The sequence below is a fragment of the Pyxicephalus adspersus genome, chromosome 12 (genome assembly GCF_032062135.1).
Source record: "Pyxicephalus adspersus chromosome 12, UCB_Pads_2.0, whole genome shotgun sequence".
Taxonomy (NCBI): Eukaryota; Metazoa; Chordata; class Amphibia; order Anura; family Pyxicephalidae; genus Pyxicephalus; species Pyxicephalus adspersus.
Genome location: NC_092869.1, coordinates 6,078,647 through 6,090,762, shown reverse-complemented (window position 1 = coordinate 6,090,762; position 12,116 = coordinate 6,078,647). Strand labels below are relative to the sequence as shown.

General features: G+C 39.3%; 1 protein-coding gene across 1 annotated transcript in view; it reads left to right on the top strand.

Moving 5' to 3' along the window:
* Positions 1-518: 518 nt before the first annotated feature.
* INSRR (insulin receptor related receptor) overlaps positions 519-12,116 on the top strand; it is a 46,058-nt gene continuing 34,460 nt past the window's right edge. Inside the window, exons 1-2 of the mRNA XM_072428682.1 lie at positions 519-778; positions 10,864-11,406. Of these exons, the coding sequence (XP_072284783.1) occupies positions 685-778; positions 10,864-11,406 (637 nt within the window). The 5' untranslated portion in view covers positions 519-684. The remainder of the gene's footprint in view (positions 779-10,863; positions 11,407-12,116) is intronic.

Here is a 12,116-nt window from a genome sequence, read left to right as displayed (position 1 = left end):
AGGAGCCATATTACACAAGCACGTTCTACCATTGTCACCATTAGGAAACTCGCTCTGACAAGTGCCTTGCAGCTATCACTAACTTGGATATAAACCGGGGGTGTCTGCAAAGGGGCTGCTGGAAAATAGTACATGCAAAAAAAAAAAAAAAGAATAAACAGGGCAAAACAAGTATAGGCAATAAAAAAACAAAAATGTGCACAAAGAAAAGAACAAAGAAAGAAGGAACAATTGTCATTCTCTCTTTTTTTTTCTCGCTCATGTCTCAACCACCATTCTATAAATCTAACATATCTATACAACAGCTCAGACATGCTGCCTGCTATTACATAAGCTAGATTCTAAGAACCCAGAGCAAGTACCTCCACCCCCCAACCAATCAGCTGCACCATAGACCTGTCCATCAATGCAGCTCTGCCCTACACCTGCTGGTATAGAATGAGGCAATGCTTCCATAGGCCCCTCCCCCTCCCTAGCACACAGGTGATGATCCCAGTCATTGTGAAGCACATACAATGTTACCTGCATCTATCAGCTGACTGTATGACATGCAATGTGCTCAGCATCCTGCAAACCCTGATCATTTGATGGGAATCTGATTTTTTCTTTTTAGCACTTTTCTTTTTTTTTTCACTTTGCTATTGCAGTATATCTTTTTTTTAAAAAAAAGTATAGACTGCAAGCATGGAAAAGCAGTATCCCCGTCTGTGCTCTGTCTTCTTAGGCTCAGTGCTGGTCATCGTTATTGCGCTTCCTAGAAACGGTGAAGCGACCGATTGTAAGTGATTCCTATATTGTATTGTTTCATGTTGTGTTTTGTTTTTTTATATATGATGTTTGATTATTCAAAAGAAATGTGCAGCAAAAAATCCTAAGCTTGCCAAAAAATGATTGATCATCATAAATTACAAAAAAATTGTTTAAGGGATATATTGATAAATGATTGATATAAAGTCACATAAATGATTGATCACATAAATGATTGATTACTATGTATTGATCAGTGGTCATGTATTGATTGATGTCTGTGTGTTGCTAATGTTTGAATGGACACATAATGATACTGTCAATTCAATAATCACTGATTGATAAACGATTGATTTAATTATAGATTCGATTGCTTCACAGGACAGCAAAAACTTGGCTGGATTTACACCCAAGCTAAACTGTACAATGTATTTCTTGAATTGATTAAATGAGATCTGATGGTTTCAATCAATCATATGTTTATGGGGATGATCATCTTTCATTGTCTGGTTGCTTTGTTCTTACCAAAGGAAAGGTTTTGGTTACTGCACTTTGCACAAAGCCTTTGTCTTCAGGCTGATGGCGTGGTTTTGGGGACTGGGATTTACCAGCATAGTTCTGCATGGCGCTTATCTGCGCTTATTCTTGGCCAGCTGTGTCTGCTTTTTGTTGTGTAGAGCATTTAGTTGATGGGCATCACAGGTCTTCATTCTGGGATTTTAAAATGCATGAAACAAAGGTGCAACTAAGAGTCATTTTGGTTTGTGCCAGACTCAAAGTTTGTTCTCATATTGGTTTTAGAAGTGAAAAGCCGATGCCAAAGAGAAAATCCTTTTAGGGAGATTTTTTTATCCCCAAAAAACAAGTGTGAAATGATTACACGGTGTGTAATGACACTTGTATTGGTGTCTGCACTTTTCTTTACCCCTGATCCCAGGGTCACAGGAAAGGAAAAGTGCAAATATTCCTGATGGGGTCAAAGTTTGAAATAAAAGCCTGGCAGAAAGGATAAGGCTAGGTGTACACCTGACTGCTGATGGGCCATTGTCTTATGTCCATTAGTGCCTTGTGGGGAATCATATTTATTGGTGTTGCAGCTGGTGCAACTTCCCACTTCCAATGGCCCGGTGAGCTGCGATTGGATGTGATTACTTTGCGGCTGAAAATGGCCAATGAACTGCACTGCAACCACTTGACAAACTATTAGCAACAAACTGTAAAAACTGCTCCCAGGCACACACAGGGGCCCGGGAGTGGCTACTTGGGTGGATTTTGGACTAGGACTGAAAGAAGCCTTGGAGATCATAACTAATGGGGTCTGCAAATTTAAAACTGGTCCCTTGACACTATGGACAAACCCCTTGTATCATACAGGGCAGCACAGTGGCTCAGGGGTTAGCACTCTGGCCTTTGCAGCGCTAGGTCCTAGGTTCGAGCCAGGACACTATCTGCGTGGAGTTTGCAGGTTCTCCTCGTGACTGCGTGGGTTTCCTCCCACATTCCAAAAACGTGCAGTTAAGTTAATTGGATTTCCCCTAGAAGGGGCATTAGATTGTGAGCTCCTTTGAGGGACAGTTAGTGACATGACTATAGAGTTTGTACAGCGCTGCATAATATGTTGGCGCTATATAAATACTGTGTAATAATAATAATAACGAAGAGTACCCACAAAGTGGCCTTGTGGTTTAATATGGTCACTATCTGATCTCTTCCTAGCTTATACCACTGCTTACATTTACCTGCCGTCAGGGAGTTACAGAAACTTGGGCGGTTGGCTAAACAGCAGTCAAAGAAGTTGTGGTCAGTGTGTTGGGGTGCAGGGAAGAACATGAACGCAGTCCTGGCCTGTACAACCCCATTTACAATTACTGGTTAATCCCCGCTCCTTCTAAATATTTCTGACTTGGTGGGACTGATCCTCCTTCAGATTTCTGTCATTCTCTCCTCCTCAGTTGTCCCTAACTTTTGGTTGGATAAATCTATAAAAGTAATTATCTGAAAACATAGTTAAAAACTTGTTTTTGCACATTTATTTTTATGGTTGGGGGAAAAATGGAGCATGGCAGGTGCGTCCTTTCTTTAGCTGAATACTTTGAGCTAAAAAAACATCCCCCTGCCCTATCCCCAAATGTTAGGAGAAATTGTTAACCCACCAGCTAGATTGTAAGCTCTTCGGGGCAGGGTCCTTCCCTCCTCCTGTGTCACTGACTGTATCTGTCATTTGCAACCCCTATTTAATGTACAGTGCTGCGTAATATGTTGGCGCTATATAAATCCTATTTATTAATAATAATGAACCAATGCAGTGTATTCCCCCTTTGTAGTGGATATTTTATGTGCTTGTTTGGCTAGGGGAGGAGAGTAATAACAAATACTTCATTCCTCATTCCCGCTCCTTCCTCTACATGAAACCATCACCTAAAAGCCCAATCATAGCCCTCAGATGTCCCCATGAACAATAAAGCTAGAGAGGGGCTGTAGCTTTCTACATTTTCTATTTTTACCTGTCATCACACTTTTGCCCCATCTAAAGTATGTTCGCATAAATATTTTTACAAGGCCAAGTGTTACAAAAAGAAGAAAAATTGTCTGTTTATAGTGTACACAAAATATAATAAAACAGGGATTGCAGCAGCTCTGAACATTACACTGTTATTTTTTCTGCTTCTATCCCTGGCAATATTTTGCCCAAAACAGAAGAGTTATTTTTGCTGGCCAGGAATGTGTACAGCATTGCATGCAGACCTGCTGCCGTCATTAACTCTTTGCTGGCTGTAAGACTTTCATAGGGGGGTTAACAGGTTGATCGAGTTTGTCTGCTGCAGAATGGTGAGTTTGATACTTGGAGGAAGCCTTGCTTCTTCTTGGTCTTTCATACTTCCAGAGCAGGGAGATTGTCCATTCAGGGCTACTGGAATTTATAATATGTTTTGGCCTAATGCTCTGTAATATACACTTGTCTTTAATAAAAATACCTGAAAATGGCTTCAATTAGTAAATTGGCAATAGAACACTGAAAATTTTCCATCGCAGCCCTGGAGATGTTTGGGTTCATTTTTTGTAACTGCTATAGGAATTTGTTGTTCTGGATAACTCCAAAATGACAATTATTCATTCTTTAAGGTTCTTATCCTTCCCCATAACCCCAAAATTTACCCACCTCATTTTTTTATCCCCAAAATAATAACGCCAAAGGCAACTTCTGCAGCAGGAAATCTGGTGCACAACAATCAACCTTTCACCTACTTACTAAAACAAAAAAAAACTTTTTTATATTTTTATTTTATTCTTACTCAACAATTACATTAATCTAAACATTGTGCATTTTATGAATTGAGTTTGACTGAATATGGGGAATTATATATATATATATATATATATATATATGTGTGTATTAAGTTCAGCATCAGGTCATATGTCAAGGTATATCCGTTGTTTACAGTAAATGTACCTAACAAGTAAAGCTAACCGAGCTTTGCTACTTTATACAATCGTCTGTTGTCGCAGTAAATAGATTGCTGGTATTATGGAAGACTGAAGCCAAGTTAGGGGGGAAAATTAGGTTCTGCATTGTGAGCGATGTAACTAATATAACAATAGCAAAAAATAAAAGTTATAGACTGATAGGGAAAGACCCAGCCATTCTTTCTTTTTCCAAAAGTTTTATTTTCTGATCCAAGTGGGATCAATTTAGGACCGTTAAAAAAAAAAAAAAAAAAAAGGACAACTTTTTCACTGACTCCTGTGAATCTGGGAGTTTTGGGTGCCCTCACCCACCAATGTATGTCCTCCTGTTACCCTAATTATAACATTTATAATAATGCTGGAAGGGTAAAACCCCCATAGTGGGCACAGCAAGTGTGCAGACCTGAGAACTCTTTATGATCATTAGGAGGCGTTCCCTGGTCTGCACATTTGCAGTGCCAATAATGCCCCTTACCATCCCAGCATTATTTTTTTTAATTGCTGCATCTGGGAACTTAAAGTCTGTGAGTTTGCATAAAAAAAATGGTCAGTTTTAGGTAGAAACTAGAATCCTTTATGAAAGTCAAATGTTTTACACTTTGTCTATCTGCCACCTGAGAAGATTACCTTTCTATTAATATTTGATCATATTGGTGATGGGAACAAAACATTCTGCATGCTAAACTGTCCTTTTTTCCCATTTTATACCCCTAAAGCATGATGGCAGCCACCGTTTCAGGTTAGTTAATGAATCCACTATCCCCGTTCCCTCCAGCATATTACTTTTGGATGAGATTATATAATCCAGTGATTAAAAGATCTCATCAGTGTGAACCAAGTTTAGTTTTCCTTGTCTTCTGTCAGCACCAGCTTGTTAACCAGTAACAAAGTGCTCATTTTAGCTGCCTTCCAGAATCAAATTCCACGCATTCTAGTGGCTAAAAAAAAAGTGTTACTAATAAAACAAAACCTACCTACCGTGTGTCACAAACCCCTTTATATTCATGTAAAGCCATTACAGATAACCAAGCTAACTAATTAAAGCGGAAATATAGTTCCACATTCCAGAATTGCGAGTAGGCAAGATTTGTATTGTAGAATGGACAGACCGTGTCTGTCTGTAATAAACAATACCAGCAACAGGTGTATTCCAGATTAAAACATGGAAAGCAAAAACCTTAGGAAACTTTGTTCAATTTGCATGAGGCAATCGGATGTTCCCTGGATCAACGGTCACTGTTATTTTTACTTTAAACCTTAATTCCCTGTTATATTATGTGCATCAAGCTTTTTCTTAAAGCAATCTATAGTAGTTGCTGAAACTACTTCCTGAGGGAGCCGATTCCACATTTTCACAGACCTTACTGTGAAGAATCCCTTCCTTATCCGGAGATTAAACTTCTTTTCCTCCAGACGCAGAGTGCGCTCTTGTTCTTTGTAATGATCTCAAAGTGAATAATTGGGAAGAGAGTTCTCTATATGGACCGTTTATATATTTATACAGGGTGATCATATCCCCCCTTATACGTCTCTTCTCAAGGGTGAATAGATCCAGTTCAGCTAATCTCTCCTCATAGCTGAGCTCCTCCATTCCTTTTATTAGTTTAGTTGCCCTTCTCTGCACTCTCCAATTCCACAATATCTTTTTTGTGAACTGAAATTTAGCAAGCTCATGCTACTATATTATTGCTATTATTTTAATTACAAGGATTATCTGTTTATCTTGGTATCTCGTAAATAATAACTTGTGTGCCAAAAAAAAAAAAAAAAACACAAACTTGGGTGACCTGCCACAGATGTTGAAACAACATAAGCAGGGCGCTGTGGTTTCTCAGCGTTATCTGCCCCACTTGACAGCCATCTTGGTATCCTGGGTGTCCAATACTGATAATACGTGTTATGAAAACAGATGTTTTATCTGCAGGTTGTGGAAAATTCCTGCCCCATCCATTCCATAATACTGATTTGTACCATGATCAAAAATAATAGTGATTGTGTGTACCTAGCTTGTTTAGAGGACAAATGCCTTTTCAATATACAAAGTAAGGCAATAAATCAAATGGCTAATGATATTAGTTACGCAAGGGCATGAGTATGCCATGATTTTTTTTTTTTGGCCATTGTAAGGATGATGGAAAATTTTGGGCTGGGATTGGCAGTCCTTTATGTTTATGGGATTGCACATTGAAGTGACTTTCCCAGTAGAGATCTAGGTATGGTTCTGCTTTAAAACCTAGTCCTGATTTATTAAAACTCTCCAAGGCTGGAGAGGATACACTTTCATCAGTGAAGCTGGGTGACCCAGCAAACCGGAGTTATCATCAGTTATTTGCTATTTGCTAGTTTTCAATCCAGGACCAGATCCATTCCAAGTTTGCTTGATGTGCCAGCTTCACTGATGAAAGTATATTTTCTCCAGTCTTGGGGAGCTTTAATAAAGTAGGCTCCAATAAAAGAACCAAATAAAAAAATTGTAGTTCTTTAATGGTTTTTACCAGCAATACCAGTGGACCTGTTAGCCTTATTCTTATCTTAGCCAAGAAATGAGACAAGTTTGCAGCCAGTGAAGAGTTGAGCCTGACTTGCAGACCATTGGCATGACATTTCATGAGGCTGCACCTTTAAAGTTGCCAACTGCAATGATTCTCCTCTACTCTTTTTATTGCAGAATGTGTCTGTGGAAGACAGATAGTTGGAAGAAACTTTACATAATGGAGCAATATATTGGATATTATTTAGGAAATTAAGCTGAATTCAGTGAGCACAATTTGTGTATAATTAGCATGATGATAAACACTGAAAACTGGCATACAGACTGTAGTATATGAAGGTTGCTGGTGATTGTCTAGAACAGTGTTTCTCAACCAGGGTTCCATAGATCTCTAGGGGTCCCTTGAGTATTGAACCGTAATGACCCCCTGGTCCGTGACACCACTGGGCCGTGACCACACTGGTGGTCGTTGGGGGGAAAAAATGTTCGTGGAATAGAAGAATTCCCATATTGGTGGTCATTGAGAAGAAAGCTCCTTATATTGATGGTCATTGAAGAGAATTTCTCTTACATTGTAGGTCATTGGAAAGATTGATTTTCAAATTGGTGTTCAGTGGGAAGCACTTTGACTGGGAATGGATGTTCTGTAGTATAATAACTGCTTACTCTCATGTAAAGAGTCTAGTTCAGTGGTCGCCAACCTTTTTGGACCAGCGAACCAGTAAATTTACCAGCTCAAGACCGGGCATGCGCGGGGAGCCGGGTGTCACTCAAAGGGGAAGAAACTTCACCTTTAGTGATGTCATGATGCCAGAACCCGTCCACTCGCCCATCGCAGGTCTGAGCCTGAGATGGGAGAGTGGGCAGGTTGTGTCCAGAGACACAATCCACCCACTTCCTCGAGCGTTGGATCCATACGGGGGACGTGGTCCACGGCCCTGACCCTGCTCGGATAGTCTAGTGTATATTAGATTGGATTAGATTGGGATATATGAACTAATATTTGAAGAATGGATGTTGGAGTTCTCTACGTGAAGAATATGGTTTATAAAGGTCAGAAGTTCTTTAGGAATAGTTGATGCATTGGACGAAAACTATGGTATAAAGCAGGGGTGGGAAAACTTGTTGGCTCAGGGGACACAATGAGTTAAAAAAGTTGTTTGTGTGAAATTATATAAACTACAGGTAAAAACTATTACCTAAAAGAAAACCTATTCAATTTCAACGGTAATTTCATTGTCGTTGGTCACACATTTTTTGCCAGTGGACAATTCTTAGGGGGTTAAAAAGCCCAACAGGCCATAGTTTGCCCATGCCTGGTATAAAGCATGATGATTGGCTTTGATTTCTTATCTTTTAGATTGAAGGAGTGGTGCTCATCTAAATATAGAGGGTCTTAGTGTGACTTTCGAAATGCCCTGGGGCTTGACCCTGCGCCTTCTGCTAGCCTCCATGTTTATACCGGAGAGATGAAATTAAAGCAGGAGGAGCATTGTGTGTTCTGGCAGGAAGAAAGAACTGTCATTAATGGGAGAAATTGGGAACAGTCATAGATTGGTGGCACATTACATGTTAGAAATCACTGTTAAAGGGATAAAAAGGAAGTTGGAATGCAATGTAAATCATATTTTGCCCTTGTTGGCCTACAAACTTTCTATAGGTTACCCTAAGGACCACACTAGAAGTGTCAATGGAAGGTAACTGTTGCCAAAGAAAAAAAAAAGTACCTTTTGTTTACTGTATAAACAGCTTTGTGTCCACATATTTTCAAACCCATTGTTGCAATATTGTGTTGTAACCCAAGTTTGTAGTCACTACAAATGGTCAGAACATTTTGTGCTGTGTGTTAAAAGCATAATAAATGGCAAATTGTGTCTTTAAGGTCTTAGGCGTAGAAATTCCAAAACATTTATAGTATAGTCAAATTTAAATTTCAGTCAAACCCATTATGGTATACACCTTTAAACATTAAAGAAATGTGACAACAAGGTGTCTGCTTTTAACATTTTTGAAGCCGTGACTTGAGGCTAAATTTTGACCATCCAGCATTCTACCATTTTGAGCATTTGTTTCTTAACCAAGATTCTGTGGGACTCGAGAGGTTGCCAGATCTTAATTCTTTGACTTGGAGATCTTGGGCCTCCCGGTATCCCTCAATGTGACTTCTTCAGTGATCAGAGAGTTGGCTGCCTTTTTGTTGTACAGTTTCTACCACCTCCTGAATCCCATCCCCAAGTTTGACAGTCTGTAGAAATGAAATACCTTGTAGTGCATTCTTTGCTTCCAGTTTAATATTAGGAGCTTTAGGGTAACGTGGTCCTGTTAGTCATTAATACCAGGACTGAAGTAATTACCTCCTACTCCAGTCAGACTCTTAGCTCAAAGGATATTTGTACATTAAAAACCAATAATTGCATTCCATAGGCACTGTGTAGAGTACATTCTAGTATGCCTGTTTTTATATTTTGCAATGTTGTATGTTTTATTGGTGTACCCAGACAACGATCAGAATAGAGGTGTTTTTGTGCTACTACGGATCTCTGAAAACTAAAACTAAAAAAGGAAAATGTGTTTTCCCTTGGTACTTGGCACAATTCCTGGAACCTCTCCGCCTTGAGTCTCCAGACCCTGACATTATATACTGACCATCCTAGGAGATCGCTGTCTATCGTGATGTGTAAATTTTGCCTCAAGTGCATAGCAAGTACTTTTGTGTTTTGTTGTAGTTTTATCTCCCTCCTAAAGAACCTAGCCATGAAACGCGTTGAGGATTTAGTTCTTCTCCTTCAGATTCCTTCTGCTCAGGGAGAAACCATGAAATCAAGAACACTTTCACATAACATAACCTTAGCGTTTTGTTGAGGCATAACTATCATTGCTTGGTATTTATATATTTCCATCTAACACTGCTAATACAGTTTTATGGTCATTCCGATTTAAAATAAAGCCTTTTGCTCATTTTATATATCCCTGGTGTGGTATTGAAAAACTTTTTGGCCTTTTTTAATACCTTTTTTTGGTGGTGTTTAGGGGATATGTTACACTGAGGAATTGGCCTTTAAATGGAATTGAGTCACTCCTTTGTTACATTTCATGACAACTAAAAAAAATCGACCAAGGGGTCAGATGACAAGTGGGTTTTGATTGCACAAAAAACAGCACAAATTTTACTACTTATAGTTAGTGATTTACTGTTTTTAAATAAATATGACAAAATCCATACATTTACTTTCATCTGTTCTGTTACTTGTTGACCATATGGTTGAACTTGATGAACTTATGTCTTTTTTACAGCCTGACTTTCTATGTAACTATTGATGTCATAGCTTAAAGCCCAGCTGGACTGGTAATGAAGGTTTTCCTCTGTCATAGGGGGTTTTTGGACCCATCAGGGGATCAAGTGGGCATCTGGTATTGTAAGGTTTAGAACCCCTGCTCTAAAAAGTATCGGAGAACCCCATATACTCCTAAAACTTTGGTTCCCCTCTACTTTGGTTCCCCTCTACTTTCCTGACACTATAGTAATACGCCTAAAGTATGAGCAAATAAACAGCAGAACCCCAAAACCTTTGTAGCAGCTGGTGGGTTATAACATCTCCATTACTACTCCCTAGGCCCTCACATCTCCTCTAACTTAGGGCATGAAATCTTCTTCTCATTTTTTTTGGCCTTTTTAAATATTATTCTATGGGCAGTGCAGGAAGTTATTCAGATTAGATTTTCCAGAAGCTCCCTTTTGTTTCTCTGCTGGTGCCAAAGCTGCCTGCCCGGCACTGCTTAGCTAAAATACTTAGTTTCTCAAGAAAAATACAAATTTGGTTCACCAGTCATATTGTCTAACCGATATGTTTTGTATTTGGGTAGTTGTATAGTGGAAGAAATGCCAGTCCTCCAACAGGGCAGAATTTTTTCAGGAAATGAGTGTTGAATAGAGGAAGAAGCATTGTCCTTATGCAGCATACATTATTTCAGAGGAGAATCATTAGAAAGCAAAAGCAGAAGTATCAGATTTATCAGGCTGCACAGTTTTTTTTATAGATTTATAAAGATTGAACGTGCTGATCTTGCGGTGTGAATGTATTCTAATCTTTCATATATTAGTATATATACACTTTTAAATAAATATTTGATCTAACAATGGTTGTTTCCCGTCTTTCTAGTTTGCGGCAGCATGGACATCCGAAATGACGTGTCTCAGCTTCGTAAGTTGGAGAACTGTACAATTATCCAAGGTAATCTCCAGATACTCCTGATGTTCAGTACCAAGCCTGAGGACTTCCGAGGCCTAAGCTTTCCACGTTTAACCATGATCACGGAATACCTTCTCCTTTTCCGTGTTTACGGCTTGGAAAGCCTTCAAGAACTTTTCCCCAATTTATCCATAATTCGTGGCACTGATCTCTTCTTCCATTACTCCCTGGTGATTTTTGAAATGCCACATCTGAGGGACATAGGACTGGTCAGTCTCACCAACATAGTGCGAGGGGCTGTCCGCCTTGAACGCAATCAGGAGCTCTGCCATATTTCCACTCTTGACTGGTCACTTTTGTCTCAGAATGTGGAAAACAACTACATCGTGGGTAACAAACCACTGGAGGAATGTACTGATGTCTGTCCTGGGATCCTGGACTCCTCTTGTGTGAAGACCGTTATTAATGGTGTGGAGGAGCCTCGTTGCTGGACATCTCGTCACTGCCAAAAAGGTAACAGAGTCCCTCTACAAGGGATAATTGAAATGGAGAGCTTTTTCATTTTCCAAAAGTTTGCCAAAACTCATAATTCTGTTGGCAAAATGCATTGTGGCAAAAGGTGAATGTGAAGGTAAAGTGATATCAATGGGCCTTAAAGGGTCCCTAAGTGTTACTGAAGCTATCTTGTCCAAACACAGCTCTCCAAATACTACCCTAATGTATCATTTTAACAGGAAAAAGAAAAGTGAGAAATAAAAAGTAAGCTTTTAATAAAAAAAAAAATGCAAAATGTATACACAGACCAATAAATAAAAAAAAGTTAAAAAACAAAGATTCTCTGCAAATCAAACTCATTTTTTGCAGGTGGTTGGTTGGCAGCATTGCCACTTTTTCTTTTTTTTTCCAGAGGTAGCCTTCAGGGAAAGCTTGCTGCCCCTGCCACAGACTTGAATTGGAACTGGTCATCATTGCTTATGCAAACCCCCCAATTTGTTTCAATAAAAAATAAAAGGGGTGGGGGTCATTGCTTTGTTACTTATGCACCCACTTGCAAAAATCTGCATGGAGCATGCACCACTAAGAACAGACCTAGATACTGGGGACACTGCAGAATACACGAGATCAGTGGACATTTAATGCTGAAGGGGATTGCAATAGATCCAGAAAACATGGCAGCAAAGATGGTGGCTTTGAGCCATGCATCGGGATCCTGGACAGTGTGT